We start from the raw sequence: 13,841 nt of genomic DNA on the forward strand, positions 1-13,841 counted from the left end.
ATAAGTCCTTTTGCTTCTCTGAAATGTTTCCTTTCATCCAGAAGCCTTTCATTAGCAGAGAAGTCCTTTGTAAATGGATCAGTATCTCACACAATTCCCCCACTAAACCTCACAGATCTAGAGTTAAAAGGGATCAAAGAGCTCATCTAGTCCAATGCCATCATTTTAGAGATGAAAAAACAGGCCCACAGAAATTGCACAGCTCGCAGAAGGCTACAGAGCTACTAAGTGGCAGATGGGAGACTTGAGCCTGGGTTGTCTGGCTACAGATCCAGGACTTCTTTTACTACACAATCCTGTCCATCTCACATGTACTATTAAACTTCAATCAAAATGAACTGATTGCCATTTTCTGAACATGTTCTTGGAGCAACTTGATGATGACTGGATAGAACACTTGAATCAGAGACTCATCTTCATGAGTTTAAATCTAGTCTCAGACATATACAAATCTGTGCGACCCTGAATACATCATGTACCCCTGTTTGCCTCAGTTTCCTCATCTGTAAACTGAGCTGGATAAGAAAATGACAAACTACTCCAATATCTTTGCCAAAAAAATCTTAAATGGGGTCACAGAGAGTCGGACATAACTGAAATGACCCAATAACTATAACACAAATATGTTCTATGCTTCCTGCCTCCATGATTTTGTTTACATCATTCCTTCTCTATGTCTGCTCTTCTCCCTAGCTCTTCTCTTTCATTATCCATGGCTTCCTGAAGCTTTTCTTGATTCTCCCATGAGGACTTGATATCTTTTCCTGAGCTATCCCTACCTTGCCCCATCCCACCCCACATTTCCCAGTACTTTGTACCACTCTTCTATACTTATTACAAGCTGCTTTTTGGGGAGTTATTTTTAATTTTATTATTTCCTCTATCATAGTGCAAGCTTCTTAGAGACATTACTATGCTTTATCCATTCCTCTTCCCCTCAGTGCTGGGCACAGAACATAGGGGTACTTAACAAATGAATAACTCAATGAACAAACCATCACTGTTTTAATAAATGCTTCTTTTGGCATTGCATCTTATCAAGTGGCCCTGGCTTGCAGACACGGTTTCATCTTGTTCATTTTGGAAGATGGAGAGGGCTCTTTCTCCTTGTGTTACTTAGGGTCATAGGAAATTAGTTAAGTAATGATTTCTTCAGAGCCAAGGAATGTGCTTCCAAGACCATGTCAAAACAATGAGAGATTCATAGAATCTCAGAGTTGGAAGGGAGCTGGGGGGAAGTCATCCAGTTCAACCTAGAGTTATACAGAAATCCGTTTTGACAACATCTCTAACAAGTGGCCATCTAGGATTCCCTTGAAGATCTCCAATAATAGGGAGTTTATTATCTTCTTAGGCAGACCAATCTCCTTTTGGAAATTTTCCCTAATACGAAGCAGAAATCTCTATCTCCAACGTCTATTCATTATTTTTAGATCTGCCTTCTGCATTCAAGTAAAAGAAATCTAATCTCTTTTTTACATGAAGAGTTTTCAGAAACTATGATATCTCTTAGGAGCAATATAAAGAATTTCCTATTCTTCAGGCTATATACTTCCATATTCTTTCAAGCAATCCAGATATGGCATGATATTGAGCCTATACTAAATTGGTTGCTTTACTCTGGGTATGCTCTAATTTGTCAAGGTTTTTCCTAAAAAAAATTTCCAAAAATTTCCTAAAGTATCTTAGCTATCTCTCAGTTTGCCACTCCCTTCAGAAGTCTACCCAAAACAGGAGGGATCTTGCTAAGGCAGGAACCAGTCAGATATTAATCTAGAATTTTACAAATATTTTACAGAAGACATTTCCCAAACCAGCCATTTAGGAGATATTTTCTTGTGATACTCTTAACCTTGTCAGGACATAGAATATCCAAACATTTGTCATTTTCACTCAGAGAAAAAGGAAGAATTATTAAAAAGGTGGATCTAGATGACTAAAATGATTAGAATGGAATAAGAAAGAAGAGGAAAATGATGAGGTCGGGAGAAAAGCAGCCTCAATTTATCACTAAAACATGTGAACAGTAAAGTTCACAAAGCTCTTGCTTGATGAATAGACTGCTTCTCTGAGTCCTTCTGGAACTTGAAGCTAAGGAAGTTGCACAGTCAATCCTTTCAGTTATTCACATCACAGATGTATTTTAATCCTCCAGGAGGTACTCTTTAATGAGGCTAAATAAGATAACCAGAAATTCCCTCCCTCTTCCCCTTTTCAAGGGAAAAGATGGTTTTGTTTGTTTCTAAAGGAATAGATAAGTGTCTTTATATGGACAAGAGAGGCAGAGAGTTTGTAGGAACCAAGCTGATGGCACGAAAATAATGGGTTACGTTTGTTCCTGGTGATGCGAATGACGAAGGGTTCGCATGGAGCTCCATGGATAATGTATGAGAAACAGGCGGACACATTTTCTAACCTTGGAACCATCAGTCACACATCTACACTCTAGAGAGCTCCAGTGCTTCACAGGCTTTTCACTGCACATTCAAAATGCAGAAAGTATGTTCTCTGTATGACATATGTCTTATGCTGTAATATCAATCCTAAAAGCTGATGAAAAGGAGGATACAGGGTGTGCTGAGACCAAGGAGATGTATATGCACCATCCAGAATCCCTGGCTTTCATTTGGCTTGCAGAGGGTCTGGCTAGTGCCTGGGTCTTCTGACATTGTTTGCTGAGAGAATGTGAGGTATCTTAATCATGTATAGATTCTTTCAAAGCAGATCTGCATGTCCTTATAAACAATAATTCACTAAAAGTGGCTTGCAGATGGACACTGAAGATTCACCCTGGGGTCTGCACTGCACAAAATTAAACAAGCCCTGAGAAATGGATTTGTCACACTTAAGTGAGCCTGAGTAGTGTGGAAGCCAGGCTGAGCTATGAGAAACAGATGACACCAGAGCCTTGAAATGGCCAACAGTCTGAAATTTCTGAGTAAAATTTGGTTTCTAGTACATAAATTGTGGTGCTAAACATGAAGAAATAAGTGCTAGCTAAGCATATTTTAAAAATAGTATTTTCCCCAATTACATGTGAAGATAATTTTAAAGCATCCATCTTAACAAGATTTTGAGTTTCAAATTTTTCTCCCTGCCTCCATTCCTTTTCTTCTTCCTAAAATGGTAGGCAATGTGAAAAAGGTCATCAAGCATGTTTGTAAAAAACAAACAAGCAAAAACTAAAAATGATGAAAGCTGAGATAAGGGACTAGAATCTATTTTGTTGGGATTTCTGGGTAAGTTTGTTGTTTGAAATGCATCTTCACTTAATCTTCCTTTTTCCTGGTCTACATCTCCATTGTTATCCTATGATCTGTTCTGATGCTCAGAGCTAAATAGACCATTTCAGAAATTTTTGTACATGATGGTCATTAGAATGAAAGGGGAGGTGAAGTTCTTCTGTTACTTTATTAATTCTTGCCTGCTCTGCTATTAGAACACGCTGTGGAATATAATTAGAGCATTACTGAGGATTACAATTAGATATGATGTTCTGGCTGTCACTGTCAATAGCACCAATAGCCAGGCTAACTGTCCTGCTAGTTAGCCATCCAAGAAATGTGGTTACATTGTTTTTTTGAAATGTAGTAAGAATTATTGCTAAAAAAAGACCAGCTTCACTGTGGATCCAGAAACTCTTCTATAAGAATAACCAATGCTCTTTTGCTTATTGACTAAAACTTTTCTCCTAAAAAATGCAAACCCCAAATAAATTATCCTAGGGGATAATTCTTAGTTGAATCTCTCAGTTATAGGGAATTTCTCATCTTTCTGGGCAGAGAGCTTGATCTGAAAGAGGAAAGCTTAAACTTGAAGGCAGTGAGACTAATATCTGATGTCAATGGGACTGACGCCATAATAAAAGCCTCTGAGAACCTGTTCCTGCTGTCTGCCTTGTTTGAGAAGAACCAGGCTGTCTTCTGGACCAGTGTTCTTCAGACTTAATGGATCATTCACAGGGATATGTTGGAGATAGCCTAAACGACATTGTTAATTCAGCATTCACTATAGGCCAGGGTTTCATTGATTGTTTTGTTGATTGTCTAGACTTAAGAAAGTATTAATAATGCAGATTGAACTTTTATGTGCACATATATGCTTTTTTTCTTATATAGAGAGTATGGTTGTTAAACATTTATGAGTACACCCCTGATGATACATATTTAACAATAAAATATTCTTGAAAATACACTTCCAGTATATGTATATTTATTTTTAAATTATATACATACATATACACCACTATTAGGTATATTATAAAGCATTTATAAAACATGAATTAGAAATGAATAAAATATTTGAAAATTTATTTTACTTAGTAACAATACAAAATTTTCTATCACTAAAATTTACACACACATATAATTTAGCAAGAGCTATGTGAATGAACTCTTGTGGTTCTTTGGTCATTTGAGTCTCATGTCTAACTCTTTGTGATCCCATGTGAGGTTTTCTTGACAGAGACAATGTAGTGATTGGCCATTTCTTTCTCCAGATCATTTTACAGATGAGGAAACTGAGGCAAACAAAGTTAAATGACTTACTTGGGGTCACACAGCTAGTAAGTATCTGAAGCTAGATTTGAACACAGGAAGTTGAGTTTTTCTGACTTCAAGCCAGGCACTATGTACACTATGGTGCCTCCATGTGCTTGAATAGGGGTAGGAACAGGGTCAGGACCTGTGACTTTATTGGTGCAGGGAACTCTTGGTTGAGGAAAATCTCTCTACCATTGCAGACTAGCAGAATATTTTGGTATCATCATCTTGTAGAGTTGTCTACAGCATCGGAAAGGTGACTTGCCCAGAGTCATACAGCCAAGAGGTATCAAAAAGCAGGTTTTCCTGATTTCAAAGCCATTTCTTTATATGATGCTGCTTCCATGACCATTTATGACTGGATATGCTTTGTTATTTTGGAAATTTCTAATTAATACTTTATGATACAGTGATTTGAAGGTCTGGTCCATATCCGGTTTATCTTAAAAAACCCAAACACTTTACAAAGCAATGCAGAAGTCAATGGAAGAACTATAGCATTAGCTATCCTTACTAAATTATCATATTCATTTTTTCATTCCCTCGGCACTCCTCTCCCTAAAAAGGTTTTTGTTGAAATTTGGCTAGTGGACTTCCATTTTCTCTTATGTAAATCAGTTGTTCTTATAAACTAATTGAAAGGTTTTGCATTTTTATCTGTTTAAAGAAAGAGTTCAAAACACACAAGGTCTTTATTTGTAATAAGTTTTAAGTTTAAGTTGCACAAAATTCTATTTCCATATTTTGAAAACATGCAGATCTCTTTTAGAGGCAGCTTATTAAAGTGGACCAAAGCTTTGGGCTGGGAGTCAGGCTCAAATACTGTCTCTGATAATCACTGTGTGATCTGTAAAATGATGAGTGTAGACCAGTGGCTTCAATAGTTCTTCACACTCTAAATATATGTTCTTAGGATAAAATATTTTATAGGTGATGCATTGACATATTTTGTGGCAATGAAAGCTTAGTTTTTAAACATTGCTAATGTTGATGGCTTATTACTATCATTTGCTAGGATTTCAAGACAAATAATAAAAGTGAGGTTTAACAATCATAATAGTGGATATGATTCTATATTTCAAATCAACTTGCTAATTTCAAAATTCTTTGGCCAACTTATTGCTAGTTTTGATTAGATAGTCAATGTTTCAGGTTTGTAGTTCACTCAGTGACTTATACTTACATTATTCACGATTTCTTAGCAGGAAAAATTTAAAGTCCCTTGTTCATTTGGTGAAAGCTAATTTAGCTAAAACTAGATAATATAATCCATAAATCCATTTAACCAGACATGTGTAAATTGTACCTCATTGCAAGATGCTTAAAGTTAATCAAGTGAGAATACTGCTATCGATCCTTCCATATTATGGAATTCTTGCTTTTACATTAGAAAACCTCATATAACTTGCATGAGCATCTGACATGTAGATCAAGTGAAATGTCAGGACAAATATTTAAATTAAATATTAGCAAAGTTTAATTTTTTAAAATAAAATAAATATAAATAGAAGTTATAATGTTATCTTCCCACATCCCAATGGATTGTCCTGCACACACCCCCCCCCCCCCCACTTTGGAGATCACTATCTGTGACCATTAACAAGAACAAAGCCACCAGACACAAATCGCTACTCAGATGTGGTGCTGAATAGGGAAGATGGCCTGTCAGATTATTGCCATCAGCACCAAGTTTGTTGTTAGTTAGATTTTTTTTTTTATATTCTAGTTCCATCTTCTAAGAGAAAGTAAAGAAGACCATGGATGGCCAAAAAATGCCTTCCAAACTGAAATCTACCCTAGTTCACTGCATGCTGGTTACTAAAAAGGCCAATTCCATTGATTTATTGTGTTGCCTTGAACCTGCAGGTCCCAGAGGACCCAGAATGTGTCTTTGTAGTGGGCTGTAGAGCACCTCTCATATTGTCAGTCTCCAAGAAATATACATTTTGGGAGATCCTAGGCAAAAGACTTTAAGACATGGAAGGTTTTCCAAGTTTGGATACCAGATTATTCTCATGTACTTACTCAGTGATTTAAAACTTGCCTCCTAAGGTTTCAGTTGATTTGGTGACCTAACAACCTTTGTAAGTTCCTGAGAGTAACACAAAAGTATGGAATTAAACCAATCAATATGAGAAAAACCAGCTCAGTGGAGATGATCCCACTTGCCTTTCATTCATCTCAATGCCTTCTAAGCAAATGAGTACCAGAATTTTGTAGAAATAACGAAGTAGGGAATGAGGCTTAATACAATTTGTGTTTTGATCAAATTATTGAGAAATACTTTACGTTCTAGTGAGACTCTGTATTTACTTACGCGGAGGAAGAAAGGGAACTTTCTTCCATAGAAACCAACTCTGAAGAACTCAGGCTCCAGACGTTGCTGCTCCATAATGTTATCATAGTAGGTGGCTTCCATTTTCTGTGAATGGAAAATGAATGAGTTTCACATATACTTAACAAACCATCCGTTTGCACATCTTGGTGTACAACCAGTTTTTATAGCACAAAATCTTTGTGCTTACAAAGGAAGTACATCAGTCACACCTCACACAGAATAATAGCTCACAATTCCACAGCATTTTTACACAAGTGCTTTTCCCTTTGAGGACTGATACTGGTCATCCATAATCTTAGATGAAGTCATCTTTATCCTGCTTGTTCCTTGGCTGCTCACACAGCTCAGCCCATATGGAAAAAGAACAGTACCAGGAAACAGAAACAGAATTATTTGATAGCTGTATAGTTTGAAGTGACAGCTGTATAGTTTGAAGTGACTTTCTAAATAAAACTGTTTTTAACCTCAGAAGGCTGATTTATATACTGTGATTTATAGTTTCTCTGTTCACCACGATAGAAGGAGAGGTAATCCAATCTCAACTGTACTAATTTCAGACACAGAAAAACTAACACCAACTATGTTGGTGGACAACTTATGTCAAAATCTTGGTTCTTTCATCAGGTTTCTCCAGGTTTTCTAGACCAAATACACAATTCATTGTTTAAATTAAATCCAAATTCTAGAATTTCCCTTCTCAGGACCAAAGGGCCTGATGTTAACCTGAAAGGTTATTTGCAGACTTCTAATCTTAGCTTCTGCTGGCCTACATTTGGTAGCCCCGTCAAAGAAGTGAATCAGCTACTTCAATTTCAAAGAGCTGTGGATTTGTTTTTGGTTACTCCTTCCATTAATTTAGACTATATTGCCTCAGATCACCTCACAGACAGTCTTAGGCAAGAAACTGTAACCCTACAGACAATCTAGTGATCTCTCACAATCTTTGAGTCCGTTGTTGAGCGAGTCCAAATCTGAAGGATTTCCTGACTGGCTGAACCTGACTTGCCACAGCCTTCACGAACCCAGAGTGAGGCAATGGATTAGAATTCTAGTATAGAAAACAAAAAAATAAACAAACTGTGCTTCTGGGCTCAAGCACACATTTGGGATGCTTGAGTGGAAGAAAAATTAACGAGTGGGCAGGACATAGCTCTTTGGGTATGATAATGATACTGCCCAAGATTAGTTGATAATTACTGAATACCAGAATCCAAGGCCTGTGCTAACAATAAGAAAATAATTCATTCATCACAATCGCGAAATCCAAGGGAAATTACTCATTTTGTCTAAAGGGTATCAAAACAGTTTGGGTTTTGAAGTAGAAGCAAGATTCAGGGGATTTGAAAATTCCTCTGTATCACACTTCCACATTTAAAACAAAGTTTTATGGATGACCTTTTTTTTTTTTTAAACATAGACATTTTCCATAGTCTTTACCGTAGCCATCTCCCAGTATCCTGCACCCTATAAATTGTCCCCTTTAACACAGAAGTACAGTGAAGCAAGCTTTTAATTCCTTGCTCTGAACTGAGATCAGGGAGAGAACAGGCAGCTTAGGATGGAGGATGGAGGATGGAGGATAGAGTACTGGACAGGAAGTAAGAATACCAGAGTCCAAAGGCCCACTCGGCCATTACTAGCTGTGTGATCTTGGGAAGCTATCTACTACATGTTTCAGTTGTTCTTTCTGAGTAGCTTCCTCCTCTACAAAAAGCGGTGGCCTCTAAGTGCCCTGACAGCTCTAAAGCTCAGAACTGTACAGAGTACTCTAGATGACCATGGCAGAAAAAGGGAGGACAGTTGCCTTTCTTGATCTTGACCCTCTTTTCCTAAGTGCTCCTTATGAACATGTTAATTGTTTTGCCTGCCACTGTGAAATCAAATTTAACTTGTAGTCCACTAAAACCTCCACATCTTTTTTCAGATCAATGTCTATATGGTTTATGTCCATCTTCCTATTTTGCATGTGCATACAAACAACCATTTTACAAGTATGGGAATTTTCACTTATCCCTTTTGAATTTCATCTTAAATTGAGTCCAACACGGTGGTCAAGATCTTTTTGGATCCTGACTCTTGTCATTTAGTGTGGTTACCTTCTCTCTTAATTTTGTGTCATTTGTGAAATGGAAATGTGTGTTTCCTATGCAGAGATCCAAATCTTTGGAAAAACTGTTAAGCAGCCTTGGGGTAAGCATTCCACTGGAGACCTTCTCCAAAGGTGATGTTGAAAGATTAGTGACTGCTCTTCATTTCCGGCAGCCTCCCTAATTCCTGTCATCCAGCCTATTTCTCTCAAAAGTTTGTTGCCAAATGTTTTTCTAAAGTCTAAGCAGCTTCTCTCTATAGAATCTCCCAGATCTCTTGGACTAGCAGCCCGACCAAAAAAAGAAAATGAGTTTAGTATAGTTTGACCTGATATAATGGCTAAAGCATTGAATTTGGGGTTCAGAATACCTGAGTCTGATTCTTATCCAGTTAGTTGTTGTGTGATACTGAACAGTCAGTTAACTAACACATTTCAGTTTCCCCATTTGTAACATAAGGGATTCTGATAATATTTACCTCACAGGGTTGTTGCAAAGACCAAATTAGATAATAGATGTAAATTTTGTGTACTTCAAAGTGCTGTAGAAATGTGAGCTGTTGGTGTTGATTAAATAATGCCGAATCCAGTGATCATCGTTTACTTTTCTAGAAATTAATAAATAATGCCGAATCCAGTGATCATCGTTTACTTTTCTAGAAATTAATAAATAATGCCGAATCCAGTGATCATCGTTTACTTTTCTAGAAATTAATTAACCCCATTTTTCTTTGGGGGGATTGGGGAAGGGGAGAGAAAAGACTGAAGTCAGGCTCAATAGGCCTATATTTTTTCCTTGCATTTTTTCAAAACTGGGACGTTTGCTCTCGTGTAGTCTCAGAGCACCTCTCCTGTTCTATGTGATTGTTAAAGATCACTGACAGTGCTTCAGTCATCATATCTGCCAGTTTTCTCAGCACTATGGAATGCAGTTCATCTGGCCTGATGATTTGAACTAACTAAGGCTAATAAGTAGATATTCTCTTATATCTCTATTCTATGGCACAGTGGAGGACAATGCACTGGGCCTGAAGTAAGGAGGACTTGAATTCCAATCCAGCCTTAGACACTTGGTAGCTGTGTGATCCTGGGCAAGTCATTTCAGTTTCCTCATCTGTAAAACGACTGGAAAAAGAAATGAAATCACTCTAGTATCTTTGCCAAGAAAACCCAAAATGGGGTCACTAAAGTACTGGACAAGATTGACAAACAACTAAACAACATGTATCTTGGATTTCAATCCCTATTATCCATTTTTTCTTATCCTTTCTTATCCAAAGGTTAATAATGTTCTTAGTAGAGAAATTGACAAGAACTAATCAGTCCTGTTTCCTTTATGTTATCCCTTATCATAATCCACCCATCCATTTACCCTGAGCAGGAATCCTAACCTCTTGATTTCCATTTTCTATGTCTTTTAAATATATTTGCAACTAGTGAATTGGGATCAAGATTAAGCCTGTGGTTTTAGTGGTATAGAAAGCTCCCAGGGAGAAACTTCCTTCTGCTAATGAAGGCTAGTCCTTATATTTGACAAATGTATGAATAAAAATGATAAAGATGATGAAATTTTTTTCATGGTCTGAATCTGTGACTTCATTAGTACTAGGCACTCTTAGTGAAGGCATCCTTTCTACCTCAGATTAGCGGTTACTTTGCGATTTACTAAATTTAGGGAGATATTCCAGGCACCGAAAGGCATTCCCAACAGTGATCACACAGGCAATCAGTGTCAGAAACTTAACCTGGATTTTCTTGACTTTGGAGCTAGCCCTCTATGCACTCTGTCATATTCCCTCTTAATAATAACAATAAATGATAACAATAGATTAGTATTTGACTTAAGGCAGATTTTGGACCTAGTTTCATGAACATCAAATCCAAATTTATCTCTTTCCATTATACTCAAATTTCTTTCCCTGAAACTGGCTACCCGAAGAAGGCATTCTTAAGAGTCCATTTATATATGAAGTCTCTTCCATGAAACCATTTCAGCCCACGCTTGTCCATGCTGTTTTCTACCTTGGCTGAAGTCCTACTGGATGTGGAATCTATATTGTAATTTGGATTTTGGTTGCATACTGACTTTTTATTGCTGGTTCCAATATTTAAATGTGTTATAATCTTATGTCTTTTCCTCTGCTCTATTTCTCATAGCCTGTGATAACACGGGGCTAGGATCATAGAACATGTTTAATAAAGGAGCATGGAGACTACTTGATTGGGAAATCATTGACAGTTTTCTAAAGTAAAACTGCCCAGGATTGCAGTACTTTTCCAGAAGCCTGTGTCTGTGGTCTGTAGGAGGGGAAGATATATATTCTCCACTTACCCGGATCCAGCTAAGGCTCTGGTAGTCATAGAGACTTTCATACTGACACGCAAGTTCCCGGCAAAGTGGAATCCCAAATTCCCAGCTCTGTAACACAAAATTTAGGAAAATGGTTTCAGGATCACAGGGAATCATATCAAGAAGACTAGGAAGATAGCTTGACATTTCCCAGATAATTGACTCCAAATCTAAATGTAAAGAGCCAGGTATTTCTTTTTCAAGATTCACATTTCAGTTACAGATGTCTGTCCCCCGATACGGACTATGTATCACCAAGTAGAAAATCAAAGTCTAAGATGCATTTCATCCACTTATCCAGATCTCATAACTCATTCTTTGGGGGAAAAGTAAAGCACAAAATGGGGCCTGCTGAAAACTCTTACTTCAGGAGCCTTGTGGGAATGCCAAATACTACAAAGAAGAGGCAGGCACTGGGGCTGCATGTTGTCATGGTAACGAGACCATGAAAAGTAGCACACTTGGCTCGCGTGTTGAGCTTCAGTAAATGGTGCTTGGTTCTATTTCCACCTTTCTTATGGGAGTCTGGGTTTCCTCTTTCTTAGTACTGGAAGTACACTTGGAAAATTTCCCTCAGTTTTCTATTTTCCATTCTATTTGCAATCACATCAAGGAGAAGGAAAGCACTAAGTACTTCATTTGGGGTCAAGTTTCCCAGAAATCCATCGCAATTTCTATCCTTTGAAGAAATTTATGCCCTATAGATAAAAGTTACACAGCTAGATGGAGAAGATATAAATACACCAAAATTAGTTACAAATGCCCCCATTCTCACTGACCCAACAAGTCTTAAACATTTGTATAAGACAGTTTGGTGGGCTTTTCCATCATTAGATGGTTTCCAATATGGAGTATTCTTTAGTTTCCTCTCAAGCTAGAAGTAGTATTTCCAGACAATGGCAAACACTGGGAGGCCAGCCACAAGAACAATTATGTAAGTGCCAGTTTCAGAGAATAGCAAACAAACATCCTGACCTCCTGAAAGAGCAGTTTTATTGAGACTGCTCACTTATGATTTGTGAATGATACTTTTCATTAGGTATAAATGGCTTTTCTGGCAGAAGAGTTTAAATAGTAAAGAAGTGAGATGCTTTGTTGCTACCATTGGTATTATTCTCTCTTTTTTTGCCGAGGCAATTGAGGTTAAATGACTTGCCCAGGGTCACACAACTGGGAATATTATTCTCTTCATTTTGTCTAATGGACATTTGAATTCTAATTTTAAGGCCTGACCCTAAGTCAGCCCTCATAAAGATTTTCAGCAATTCAAGAGGAATTATAAAGATAGCTTGGTAGAAGCCAAAGTTATGGAGGGAAATTTGAGATTGGGGTTAAAATATTAATGATAGAGCTATCGCCTAGGTAATCCTACTAGCTGCAGTCACATGCAGGTGTTTGATGCTAGCCATGTGACTCGCTTCCATATAGACTCTTCCTTCTTCCCTGGCTATTTTTTAGTCAAAACATAGAAGAAGCTTTTCTAAAAGTCGTTAAGTGCAATCTGATTATTTCCACCAGTTCTGTCAGAAGTCTTTAAAACTATGCCTATAGTTTTAGTTATATATATATATATATATATATATATATATATATATATATATATAGTTAGTTAGTTAGTTATAGACTTACTTAAGTGATATTTTTATCACATTGGAAGTAAGGTATACAGAAGAGAATACAGAAAAGAGTATCTGGCAGATGAATTGCTGGTTAAGAAATGGAATCCAAGAATGGAATTTGGATTTCTAAACCATGACTTAAAATATAGGAATGATAGACTTTAAGCAGCGATGAAGTGTACCAGAGATTGACAGGAATGTATTTATCTGTTGTCTCACAAGTTTCATTAGAGAAGCTTTAAACTAAAAGAGATAAGAAAGGGAGAAAAATGCCTACATATATTCATCAAGATATATACACACATATCGTAAAGAGAGCTAGAATATAGAAAAAAGAACAGTTATTCAGATACCCAGAAACTCAAAGAAGACAGAATCCAAGAAAAGAACTAGTAGTAAAACTCATGGTCTCAGATAGCAAAATGAATTACTGGTCCTAATACAATATGGCAAATTTGACTATAACAAGTTTCATTGAGAAAGGAGAAACCCACCATTGAAATGTGGCCCTGGACAGGTATATTTTATTCAAAAGAATAAGAAAAAAGTGACTTGTTGTAGGGAAAGCATTGCATATTAGGAAGGTATATTTAGGTGAAGAAATTCAGGAAGTTAAGAAGAAAAGCACAGTGGATGCTATTTGGATGAAGATCAATGTTCTCTTGCTTCTGCTCATTTTACTCTTCATTATTTCCTGCAAGCCTATCAATGTTTTTCTAAGATCAATGAAGTCATCATTTCTTATAGCACAGTAGTATTCTATCCACAATCATATACCATACCTTGTTTAATCATTTCTCAATTGATCAGCATCCCTTAAATTTCCAGGATTTTTTTTTTTGCCACCACAGAGAGCTGCCATAAATATTTTAGAACACATAAGTTACAGTTAGCAATCCTTTTCTCT

General features: G+C 37.0%; 1 protein-coding gene across 1 annotated transcript in view; it reads right to left on the reverse strand.

The window, feature by feature from the left end:
- DOCK3 (dedicator of cytokinesis 3) overlaps positions 1 to 13,841 on the reverse strand; it is a 513,257-nt gene that overhangs the window by 38,557 nt on the left and 460,859 nt on the right. Inside the window, exons 39-40 of the mRNA XM_051985737.1 lie at positions 11,298 to 11,384; positions 6,859 to 6,963 (exon numbers count right to left, since the gene is read on the reverse strand). Coding sequence (XP_051841697.1) covers positions 6,859 to 6,963; positions 11,298 to 11,384 — 192 coding nt within the window. The remainder of the gene's footprint in view (positions 1 to 6,858; positions 6,964 to 11,297; positions 11,385 to 13,841) is intronic.

The sequence above is a fragment of the Antechinus flavipes genome, chromosome 1, assembly GCF_016432865.1.
Source record: "Antechinus flavipes isolate AdamAnt ecotype Samford, QLD, Australia chromosome 1, AdamAnt_v2, whole genome shotgun sequence".
Classification (NCBI taxonomy): domain Eukaryota; kingdom Metazoa; phylum Chordata; class Mammalia; order Dasyuromorphia; family Dasyuridae; genus Antechinus; species Antechinus flavipes.